The sequence below is a fragment of the Notolepis coatsorum genome (assembly GCF_963971535.1).
Source record: "Notolepis coatsorum genome assembly, chromosome: 1".
Lineage (NCBI taxonomy): Eukaryota > Metazoa > Chordata > Actinopteri > Aulopiformes > Paralepididae > Notolepis > Notolepis coatsorum.
Genome location: NC_140165.1, coordinates 83,317,169 through 83,329,020, shown reverse-complemented (window position 1 = coordinate 83,329,020; position 11,852 = coordinate 83,317,169). Strand labels below are relative to the sequence as shown.

Sequence of the window (11,852 nt, the reverse complement as noted above, 5' to 3'; positions counted from 1 at the left end):
TAAAAACTATTTAATATTATTTTTAAAAGTGAATCTACTGTAAATGCAGCAGAGGTTCCGAGGCAGGCCATTCCAAAGAGTTAATGCTCTAAAAATAAAAGATCTCCCCAAAGCGCTGGTTCTAGGACCTGGCAATTCAAGCTGCCCACTACTGGAACCTCTAGTGTAATGCTCATGCACAGTATTACTAAAAACAATCTGATTATGTATAAAAACAGGAGTTTTACTGCTCATGACCAACTTGAACAGCACAAGTATATTAAAAGACAATCTATTTTCAACGTTAAGCCAAGAGAGGCGGGCATGCATACGGCTCACATTAGACCTTAGTGAGCAGCCCAGTACCAACCGTGCTGCCCTGTTCTGGACCACCTGGAGCTTCCTGAGGTCGCCACTGGCAGCAGATGACCACATCGCAGAGCAATAGTCAAGATGACATGAAACTAAACTTTGCACTATCTGACAAAAGGGGACGGGCAACAAAAGAAGCACATTTCCTGGAAATACCAATTGCTCTTCCCATTTTAAAACAATATAATTAATATGCTGAGACCAAGACAGAGTGCAATCCAGCATCACTCCAAGGAGTTTAGTACTTTCAACTTGTTGAACTGCTGAATTACACAAGTTTAAATGAAGCTTTGGATTTGTAGATAACCTGTGCCTTGTTCCCAGCACAATACATTTAGTCTTGGAGATATTAAGGACAAGTCTATTACATACTACCCAGTCATGCACAACTTTAAGTTCTCTACTCAAAACTTCATTAAACCCCCTGAGGTCTAAAGTTTCTAGCTCCACCTTCTCAGAATATTCTCTTTTTTTTTGTTACATAATGTAAAATTACAGATGCATACCTTCAAAATAAGCCATCAATTGTCAAATTTGAGACGATAGTTTTCAATCAATGTCCTATCAAACATTCTGGTAAAATCCTAACTACTTTTCAGGATAGGACTTGAACTTGATCCAAGTTCATTCAGCTATCTGATGAGAGAACTACACTCCCAGAATTCAATGTGATCATTGTCACTAGAACCATTTCACACCTGGAGCAAAGGCCCAGTCATTCCTTTGTTATTCCAGTGAATGGACCCAGCAGGAGGCCTAGCCTAGCGACAAGCGGCCACTACATAGTTGGGTATTGAAAAAATGCTCATATACACATAGAGAATAATAATCAACAAGAAACATCAACTGTATCAATTGTATTGTACAATGAACAACCCTATATATCACTTTTGGATTACAATAGTAATACAAGGTAATGTACTGATTTCTTTTGATTTCTCTGTTTGAGAGAGAGAGAGAGTGTGTGTGTGTTTGTGTGTGCAGGGGAGTAGCTGGGGGGGGGGGGGGGGGGGGGGGTTAGGATGATTCCAAGGGCCCAGCAAATGCCCCACATTTTTTTATAGATTGGGGGCCCCACATTTTTTAATAGATTGGGGGCCCACAAATTGATTCTTTCATGGGGCCCAGAATCTCCAGCTACGCCCCTGTGAGCGCACCTTTCTACTCTAGAGAGCTGTCATCACCGTGATGCGCGCTTGAATGAACTGCGAGATAACTCATAACTTGTACACACATGCACTCTGTCTCTGCCATACAGTAGTTATGTTGTTTTAGCGCGACGTGGGTATATACACGGGCGAGGATGAAAGCATGTTAGACTACTTTTAATACATAAATTAACGTTCCGTCGGGTCCCGTGTATTCTCGAGAATGATAATAATAATAATAATAATAATGCAGGACCTCTTCAGATTATATTATCAACGACAGACAGTGAGAAACACAACCCCCCCCCCCCTCTCGCGCTGAATGCATATTAGATCACTCAGTGATTAACACCTATGCGCTGTTTGTGTGTGCGCGCGTCCATGTATGTGCGTTTCGTGACGCGATGTAGTTCTTATCGCAAATGGAGATTATTACAACCATACCATCTAGCAAGAATTAAACGTATTTACAAGTCGTATTAGGTTTAGCAAGTTGGGGGACGTATACCTTACATGTCAAAGCACTAGAAATGGCCATTTTTCTATTTTTATCGATTTCTGAAAAGATGTCCTTTTTGAGCATTTAAGAGGGATTCTAATTCTTTTGTTGTCCGCCGACGGGTTCAAAGCTCCAGCGTGACCCCTAAGGGTTAGTACATTGCATGATGGTGCAGCGTAATAAAATGTTGAATCATCTGCATAAAGAACTGTTGTAGCACATTTGGTAGCCCAAGATAGGTCATTAGTAAATACAGAGAAGAGCAAAGGTCCTAGGCAACTTCCTTGCGGCACGCCACACTCTAGACCTCTGCTACTGGACAGGCTGCCATTTAGATACACCTTCTGTGATCTAGAGCAGGGGTTCTCAACCTTTCTGCTGCCAAGGCACCCCTGTGTCCAATAAAATATTCCAGGGCACCCCTACATACGATAAAGACTTTTCCGGTCCTGTCTTTTTTGCTACAATGATGACAAAAGTGCTTGCTTTCAAAATAACGTTTATTTAAAACCCATTGAAACCGGGAAACACATTTGTGTGTATATGCAGGCTATATAATGCATTATTAGCAGGCGTTTCAGGTCTAAATGTATAAATAAATATAGCAATAGTGTGACCATTTCTCAAACAGAAAATCATGTATTTTTTTTTAAATACAGAAAAGGATCACACAACATGATACCAGTCTGGTTTAGCATGAGAACACAACATTGCAGCTGCACTGTTTGACTGGGGCAATCTCAGCGGTCGAATTGGTACTGGAAGGTACTGAATTGGTATTGGTAACTGTAACCTGTTTCGATGGACGAGTTAAAAACTTGTCCATTTTGTGTGAAAATTCAGCTTTGCGGTTCACGTTGGAAATATTATTCTAGTGAGGTGACGATTGATTATGACATCACATCCCTGCAGAGTGCCTTTTACTGTTTATCTGTTAAATACAGTTTTCATTCATTCATTCATTTACATTTTGTATCATAATAATCATAACACAGCGGCTGATACACTCACTTGTTCTGCGAGTAGACCATCGCCGTCGGAAGCGTGTAATTAGCACTTTTCAGAAGCTGTGTGGTCCGGTCTTGAACTTTCCATAGGTGTCTCGATAAATCCATTTGATTAGATCCAGCACTGAATGCATTTAGTGATTATTATCACAACGACGATTGCGATAGCCGCTTTGCATTTCCTTGATAACGGACATAGGACTGCTCTGGAAATGCACTGGAAAATCTGTTGGTAAAAGTAATGACGCCTGCCGCGGACATTAAGTTGGTGAAGTTTCTATAATAACTTTACGAAACGTGTGATCGATTTCTTTTTTAGTTCATGTTATTAGATTAGGCAATTATTGTATACACATGAAGCACTAGATAGACTATTTGTTTAGTTAAATAGTTGCATGGCTGTACGTTAACTTTTTTTGCACATAGCACTGGTGCTACAGAGGTTGATAGTTTTGTAGCACAGGTCAAAATCTTGTAGCACAAGTATAAAACGTGTTATATTTGTAACAGTCACAAATGTGCCTATTGTATTTGTGTTATTTAGTTGCATGTCATTTTCATGCTGACAAGTTGACGTCACACAGCCAGACACGTTACGTGTAAGAAATTACATTACAAACATTACAAAAATTTTTTAGCTCTTCCAGACATATAAATGAAAAACTATTTATTGTTTTTAATACAAATAGACCTCCTGTTCACTATAAAGTGCCACGTTTTGATATATTGAGCTTTAAACTTTAAGTAAATTTTTTGGAACACGCAAACCCCTTCCTCTCCCAAACCGTTCCTGCAATTGTTTTGTTGCATAATGATCATGCATACATTTATTATGTATTGTATTTTATATGTTTAAATATCAACATCATCTGTCTGTCCACCCTCAGTACATTTACTATCAATATAATATACTCGTCTGACTTCATCATATCTTTTCAAACACACACACACAGAGGGAGAATGCCCCTCCTTCCAAGTCCCCACTCTGCTGTTCTCTGTCGCTCTGAACAGGGCTTTAGCTTGTTGTTAGCTTATGCTAACGGGGCGTTAATTCCGGTCTTAAACAAGACGTGGTCATAAAGGAATGGCAAGGATTGCAAAGCATGTTATATGCATTTGACCCGTTGCGGCATAAAACAGCAGGGATTTGTTTTGGGTCGCAAAAACACTATCCTTGCTCTGTTTCAATGTGTCTGTTCACTGTTCCAGACGCTACTGCTGCTCTGAGACGCTACTAGTACTGCTGTGTGGAGATGCATTCTATTGGCTGTGTGCTGGAGCGGATATGAGTCACGACACCACGGATTTTCAAAATAAGAGTATCATAATGACCTGAATGTTGCTAGCTGTCGGAGCCTAGTTATTATAGTTGGAGCTGCGCTTGGGCAGAAATGAGACCGGCTACAGGATTTTCAAAATAAGACTGTTGTCATTCTATATTTTTAAAGAACATTCCCAGGCATCTCGCGGCACCCCTGGCAGCTCTCCGCGGCACCCCTGTGTGCCGCGGAACCCCTGTTGAGAACCGCTGATCTAGAGGACAAATAACTTAGTATCCACTTTAAAGCAGAAGAGTTAAAACCATAACATTTAAGTTTCTCAACCAGTAGAGAATGGTCCAGCACATCAAATGCAGCACTAAAATTTAACAGCACAGCTCCCACCAACATAGAGTTATCTATAGCTTTAAGCCAGTCATCAGTCATCTGTATCAAGGCAGTAGAAGTAGAGTGACCAGCTCTATAGGCATTAAAGACCGAACTCATTACAACTTCGCCAAAGTTAAACTTAACACAGATGGGATATATTTGAGGGCAAAGAAGAACTATTCTGTCTATTTGAGTGTAATTAAGATTAATTAAATATCTAAATAAAAGTCCTCCAAATTAAAAGTGGGTACAAGTTTGGGACCGTTTGAATAGTAATGTGATATGTGATGTGGTCTCAAGTGGTGATTCTTAACTTCATCCTCTCCCCTCCTCTCTTTTTCTTCTCTTCTCATCTCCTCCCCTCTCTTCCATCCTCTCCTTTCCTCTACTCTCTTAACCTCTTTTCTTCTTTTCTCTTCTCTTCTTTCCTCTTCTCTACTCTTCTATTCTCTCTCCTCTTCTCTCATCCTACTCTTTCCTCTTCTCTCCTCCTCTTTCCTCTATTCTCTCCTCCTCTTTCCTCTTCTTCTCCTCTCTACTCCCCTTCTCTCTTCCTCTTCCTCTTTCCTCTTCTCTCCTCATCTCCTCTCCTCCTCATCTTTCCTCTTCTCTCCTCCTCTCTTCTCTCCTCTCCTTCTCCTCTCCTTCTCCTCTCCTCCTCTTTCCTATTCTCTCCTCCTCTCTTCTCTCCTCTCCTTCTCCTCTCCTTCTTCTCTCCTCCTCTTTCCTCTTCTCTCCTCCTCTCTTCTCTCCTCTCCTTCTTCTCTCCTCCTCTTCCCTCTTTTCTCCTCCTCTCTCCTCTTCTCTCCTCCTCTCTCCTCCTCCTCTCTCCTTCTCTTCTCTCCTCTCCTCTTTCCTCTTCTCTCCTCTCCTCTCCTCTTTCCTCTTCTCTCCTCCTCTCTTCTCTCCTCCTCTCTCCTCCTCTCTCCTCCTCTTTCCTCTTCTCTCCTCCTCTCTTCTCTCCTCTCCTTCTCCTCTCCTTCTTCTCTCCTCCTCTTTCCTCTTCTCTCCTCCTCTCTTCTCTCCTCTCCTTCTCTCCTCCTCTTTCCTCTTTTCTCCTCCTCTCTCCTCTTCTCTCGTCCTCTCTCCTCCTCCTCTCTCCTTCTCTTCTCTCCTCTCCTCTTTCCTCTTCTCTCCTCTCCTCTCCTCTTTCCTCTTCTCTCCTCCTCTCTTCTCTCCTCCTCTCTCCTCCTCTCTCCTCCTCTTCTCTCCGCTTCTCTCCTCTCCTCTTTCCTCTTCTCTCCTCCTCTCTTCTCTCCTCCTCTCTCCTTCTCTCCTCCTCTCTCCTTCTCTCCTCTCCCCTCCTCTCCTCTTTCATCTTCTCTCCTCTCTCCTCCTCTCTCCTTCTCTCCTCTCCTCTTTCCTCTTCTCTCCTCTCCTCTTTCCTCTTCTCTCCTCCTCTCTTCTCTCCTCCTCTCTCCTCCTCTCTTCTCTCCTCCTCTCTTCTCTCCTCTCCTCTCCTCTTTCCTCTTTTCTCCTCTCTCCTCCTCTCTCCTCCTCTCTCCTCCTCTTCTCTCCTCTCCTCTCCTGTCCCGCAGGTCTCAGCTCCTCCAGTAGCCTCCCCTCTCCCAGTGACCCCTCCTCCCCCTCCCCGAGTTCCGCCTACTCCAGTGGCCCCGCCCCTATGGACACCTCCCCCTCCCTCTCCCGTTTCTCCTCCTCTTCCTCCTCTTCCTCCTCCTCCTCCTCCTCCTCCCTGCCTCTCTCCCCTCCCTCTCCCTGGGGAGGAGACCAGGGCCTGAACCAGGGTGAGTCAAAGTCTTCTTTATCGAGCTAAAGGTGAAAGTACAGCAGAGCTTTTAGAGCAAAGCCCTTTGTTCATTTGCTTAGATTTTTTGTACACTTGATCGCAAGAAGGTGCTGAATGAGCTCAGTGGCAATTATTTGCTTTTGGTCAATGTTAGCATGGTGTTATTCACCGTCAAAGATGGAAACAATTACTAATAATAATTTACATTCTCCTTTGGTACATTACAATTTACTCAAACATAGTAACAGAAACAATATTTCTGACACTGGGATTACAGTCCCTGAGGTCCATAGCGACCTTGTAAAAGTGGAGCAATCTTCCATTTACTTTTAGGCGACTTTTCTGAAAATATGGCTCGGTGTTCTCTGACCTCTCCTGTGTGCTCCGCTCCTAGGTCTTAAGTGTTCTCTGACCTCTCCTGTGTGCTCCGCTCCTAGGTCTTAAGTGTTCTCTGACCTCTCCTGTGTGCTCCGCTCCTAGGTCTTAAGTGTTCTCTGTCCTCTCCTGTGTGCTCCGCTCCTAGGTCTTAAGTGTTCTCTGACCTCTCCTGTGTGCTCCGCTCCTAGGTCTTAAGTGTTCTCTGACCTCTCCTGTGTGTTCCGCTCCTAGGTCTTAAGTGTTCTCTGTCCTCTCCTGTGTGTTCCGCTCCTAGGTCTTAAGTGTTCTCTGACCTCTCCTGTGTGTTCCGCTCCTAGGTCTTAAGTGTTCTCTGTCCTCTCCTGTGTGCTCCGCTCCTAGGTCTTAAGTGTTCTCTGACCTCTCCTGTGTGCTCCGCTCCTAGGTCTTAAGTGTTCTCTGACCTCTCCTGTGTGTCCTGCTCCTAGGTCTGGGCTCGGAGTCCCCCAGGGACCCCCCCCTCTTCCTGATGGACTATGAGGCGACCTGCCCCTCCTCCCCCCAGCCCGAGGGCCCCCACGCTCACCCCCCCCACTCTGGTCGACGCTCACACACTCCGTCGTTTGAGGAGCAGCTGCTCAGCTACAGCGAGAACGCCGAGAACGAAGGAGAGGACGAGTATCTCCCTGCAGAGGTCTTACAGGTAATACACACCAAATACACAGTAAATAAATACTAAATACACACTACAGAATGAAGGAGAGGATTAATATCTCCCTGCAGAGGTCTTACAGGTAATACACACTAAATACACAGTAAATAAATACTAAATACATACTAAATACACACTACAGTATGAAGGAGAGGACGAATATCTCCCTGCAGAGGTCTTACAGGTAATACACACTAAATACACAGTAGATACACAGTAAATAAATACTAAATACACACTACAGAATGAAGGAGAGGATGAATATCTCCCTGCAGAGGTCTTACAGGTAATACACACTAAATACACAGTAAATAAATACTAAATACATACTAAATACACACTACAGTATGAAGGAGAGGACGAATATCTCCCTGCAGAGGTCTTACAGGTAATACACACTAAATACACAGTAGATACACAGTAAATAAATACTAAATACACACTACAGAATGAAGGAGAGGATGAATATCTCCCTGCAGAGGTCTTACAGGTAATACACACTAAATACACAGTAAATAAATACTAAATACATACTAAATACACACTACAGTATGAAGGAGAGGACGAATATCTCCCTGCAGAGGTCTTACAGGTAATACACACTAAATACACAGTAAATACATACTAAATACACACTACAGAACGAAGGAGAGGACGAGTATCTCCCTGCAGAGGTCTTACAGGTAATACACACTAAATACATACTAAATACACAGTAAACAAATACTAAATACATACTACAGAATGAAGGATAGGGTGTATATCTCCCTGCAGAGGTCTTACAGGTAATACACACTAAATACACAGGTTAAAACTGTATTTCTGGTAATTATCTATTGTGTGTAGTGATGAATACAGTATTTTGGTAATTATCTATAGTTTGTAGTGATGAAAACAGTATTTTTGGTAATTATCTATAGTTTGTAGTGATGAAAACAGTATTTTTGGTAATTATCTATAGTTTGTAGTGATGAAAACAGTATTTTTGGTAATTATCTATAGTTTGTAGTGATGAAAACAGTATTTTTGGTAATTATCTATCTATAGTTTGTAGTGATGAAAACAGTATTTTTGGTAATTATCTATCTATAGTTTGTAGTGATGAAAACAGTATTTTTGGTAATTATATATCTATAGTTTGTAGTGATGAAAACAGTATTTTTGGTAATTATCTATATAGTTTGTAGTGATGAAAACAGTATTTTTGGTAATTATCTATAGTTTGTAGTGATGAAAACAGCAGTTACCTATTGGATTGGAAAATACTAATCATCCAGTCTCATACCCGTTGCTATGGTGACCCAGGTTGACATGGCGACACTGGCGGAGCAGATCATCGAGGCCACTCCAGAGCGAATCAAACAAGAGGATTTCCCTCGGGGGGCGGAGTCACCACTGAGAGAGAGGCGGGACAATCCAGCTACCCAAGACGCCTGGTTGGCTACCTACCTGGACACTGTCGATGCCCACACGCACTCTCCACCAAGGTAAGCATGCGCACACACACAGAAAGGTGGGCGATTTTGGCAGGTGGGATCCTAGGGTGATCCACTGCTCAGGCAAGGCCAGTCACTCATGTTGGCCAGATGGTGGAGCTATTACAAAATGTCAACCCAAAGCAGGCCATAACTCACACATTATAATTCTGATTAAGACAAAACTTCATATATAACCAGCTGTCCACTAGAATCACCCTAACAATTTGGGTTTCCACCATTTTGTATTTTTGGATAAACCTTTTCCAGAAGACATTTTAATTTCTTGTCAAATGTAGTGCAGCGCTTTGGGGACCTGTACATAAATGGTCTTCAAATGGCCCAAACAGCTAACCAAACATATACTGTATAGAACTAACCAGACATATGTAGAACTAACCAGCCACATATAGAGCTAACTAGCCATATTGCAAAATTATTTTAAATAGGGTCCAGCTATACTAATCAAGCCTACTATTGTTATTTATTAATACATTTATTTTTACTTATTTTTGGACAATTATGATCAAATATTTCCATACCTCTGGCATCCTAACACATTTTAAATATGTATTCATCACTCACTCTTAGGGGTGTAAAGGTACACGTATCCGAACCGAACCGTTTCAGTGTGTACCGTACCGAACGGCTGTGTAGTGTACCGAACGAATAGAACGGTATGTTAACACATTCATGGCCATTGGAATGTGGCTGGAACGCCAGCTTTCCATTACAAACTTTCACTGTGCATCACGTTGTTTGTAGAGCTAAATCTATATTTTATATTATAGCTATGGATCCAATATCATTGTCAATTGACAGTATGAACCTTCCGTTCAATATGCCATAAAGAAAAAAAAATTCCATCAATACGTTCCCGTTTTATACCGTGGTGAATATGAGTGTTATTTCGGAATGATCTGGGATAATTCCTGTGAGGCTATTTATAAGGCGCAATGCTACTAACGTTAAATCCATTGGCGTTTCGTCCATACACACGCTAGAGTTAAAAATCCAAATGCATATGATCGGTATTATGTTCCATCATGAATGCATGAAAGGGGGGGGGGGGGTGGGGGGGGGTCGTTTGTGATTAATTGATTGCCAATAACGGCATTCGTTATTACCACAACATAGGCTGAGCAGGGGGATGGCTATGAAATCCTTGCACGATCAAGCTGAAATTGATGTTAAATTGTCCTTACCTGTGGCCGGTCGGATTCCAAAAAGAATATTCCAATTATTTGATTGCCATCTGGTAGATCATATGTCCATTTGGCCCATGATATAACCCACCACAGTGTGGTGAGTCGGGGGTCCCGAGGGCTATTCAATGCGATCCAGTGAAGCCATAGGTTCACGTTAGTAGAAAAGTCCGCCCGGAGCGTTTTCAGTGTGGCACCCGGTCTGCAACAGGGGTTACTGCATTCTCGAGACAGCGCCACTACCAGGATTTGGCCGGTACTGCACCTTCGGAGTCCCAATATGCCTTTTCCAGCCAAAATACAGCTCTGTGACATTGAATAGGATATTCAAATCGAATAAAAGAAAAAACTAGTCAAAAACGTATAGATATGTTTTTGGCCGTCAAGCGCTGGCTCCCAATAACGTATATATACACGTGGTTGGCCGGGAATGTGTTAACCACTAACGACCGCCCACCGGGGGCTGTTTTTTTCACAATATAATATAATATATATTTTTTTACAAGTCGATTATTAATTTCAATATAGAATATTCGTTGACAGCCCTACAAGTACAATTCGTTACTGCACACTACATCACCCCTGAGTGGAACATGGAAAGCCAAACTTTCCCCCACTGTACCGAAAACCTGTACCCGAACCGTGACTTCAAAACCGAGGTACGTACCAAACGTGGTTTTTGTGTACCGTTACACCCCACTCATGATTAAAACTCCAATTGTTTGTGTTTGTTTGTGTGTGTGTGTGTAGGCGTGTGTGTCCGCCCTCCCCCCTCTCAGCCCTCGCACTCCAGAGGTTAAGACCGCCCTCTTCTGCGGCGTGGGCGGAGTTTCTGAATGCTTCGACCAATGGGAGGATGGAGAGGGACTTCGCCTTGCTGACGCTGACTGATAGTGAACAGAGAGAGCTCTACGAAGCTGCTAGGATCATCCAGAACGCCTTCAGAAGATACAAGGTACATATACATAAATATATGTATATATATACACACACACACACACACACACACACACACACACACACACACACACACACACACACACACACACACACACACACACACACACACACAGAGCTCTACGAAGCTGCTAGGATCATCCAGAACGCCTTCAGAAGATAAATATAGGGTACATATATATATTGTCATCTGCTTCCCTCATGTTTACAAAGCTACTGTGGATGGAGCAACAATAGTTGTTATTAGTTGATGGATTTACATAATTTGTGATCCAGGTCTGTAAACCCTCCTCTGATGAGGACAACAATCATCCCCCTGAGCATCGGGTCCCCCCAGGGCTGTGTTCTGAGCCCCCTGCTGTACTCACTCTACACACACGATTGTGTGGCCAAGTTCAGCTCCAACTCCATAGTGAAGTTTGCAGATGACACAGTGGTGGTGGGGCTGATCTCGGACAACGACGAGAAGGCCTACCGGGAGGAGGTTGAGGTACTGGAACGCTGGTGCCAGGACAACAGCCTGCTCCTGAACATTGGTAAAACCAAGGAGCTGATCGTGGATTATAGGAGAGGACAGCAGGAGACACACACACCACTGATGATAAACGGGGCTACCGTGGACAGGGTGAGCAGCTTCAAGTACCTGGGGGTCCACATCTCAGAGGACCTGACATGGTCAACACACATAGACACAGTCGTAAAAAAGGCGAAGCAGCGCCTCTACCACCTGAGACAGTTAAGGAAGTTCAGAGTATCGGGGAAG

The 11,852-nt window shown here is 43.1% G+C and overlaps 1 protein-coding gene across 3 annotated transcripts in view; it reads left to right on the top strand.

Annotated features, from left to right (window-relative positions):
- camta2 (calmodulin binding transcription activator 2) overlaps positions 1-11,852 on the top strand; it is a 208,073-nt gene that overhangs the window by 162,978 nt on the left and 33,243 nt on the right. For 2 of the 3 annotated variants that reach the window (XM_084332709.1, XM_084332708.1), the window contains exons 18-21: positions 6,193-6,402; positions 7,229-7,443; positions 8,758-8,939; positions 10,883-11,087. In XM_084332709.1, the coding sequence (XP_084188835.1) occupies positions 6,193-6,402; positions 7,229-7,443; positions 8,758-8,939; positions 10,883-11,087 (812 nt within the window). The remainder of the gene's footprint in view (positions 1-6,192; positions 6,403-7,228; positions 7,444-8,757; positions 8,940-10,882; positions 11,088-11,852) is intronic. The other variant, XM_084332710.1, reaches the window with a different exon arrangement.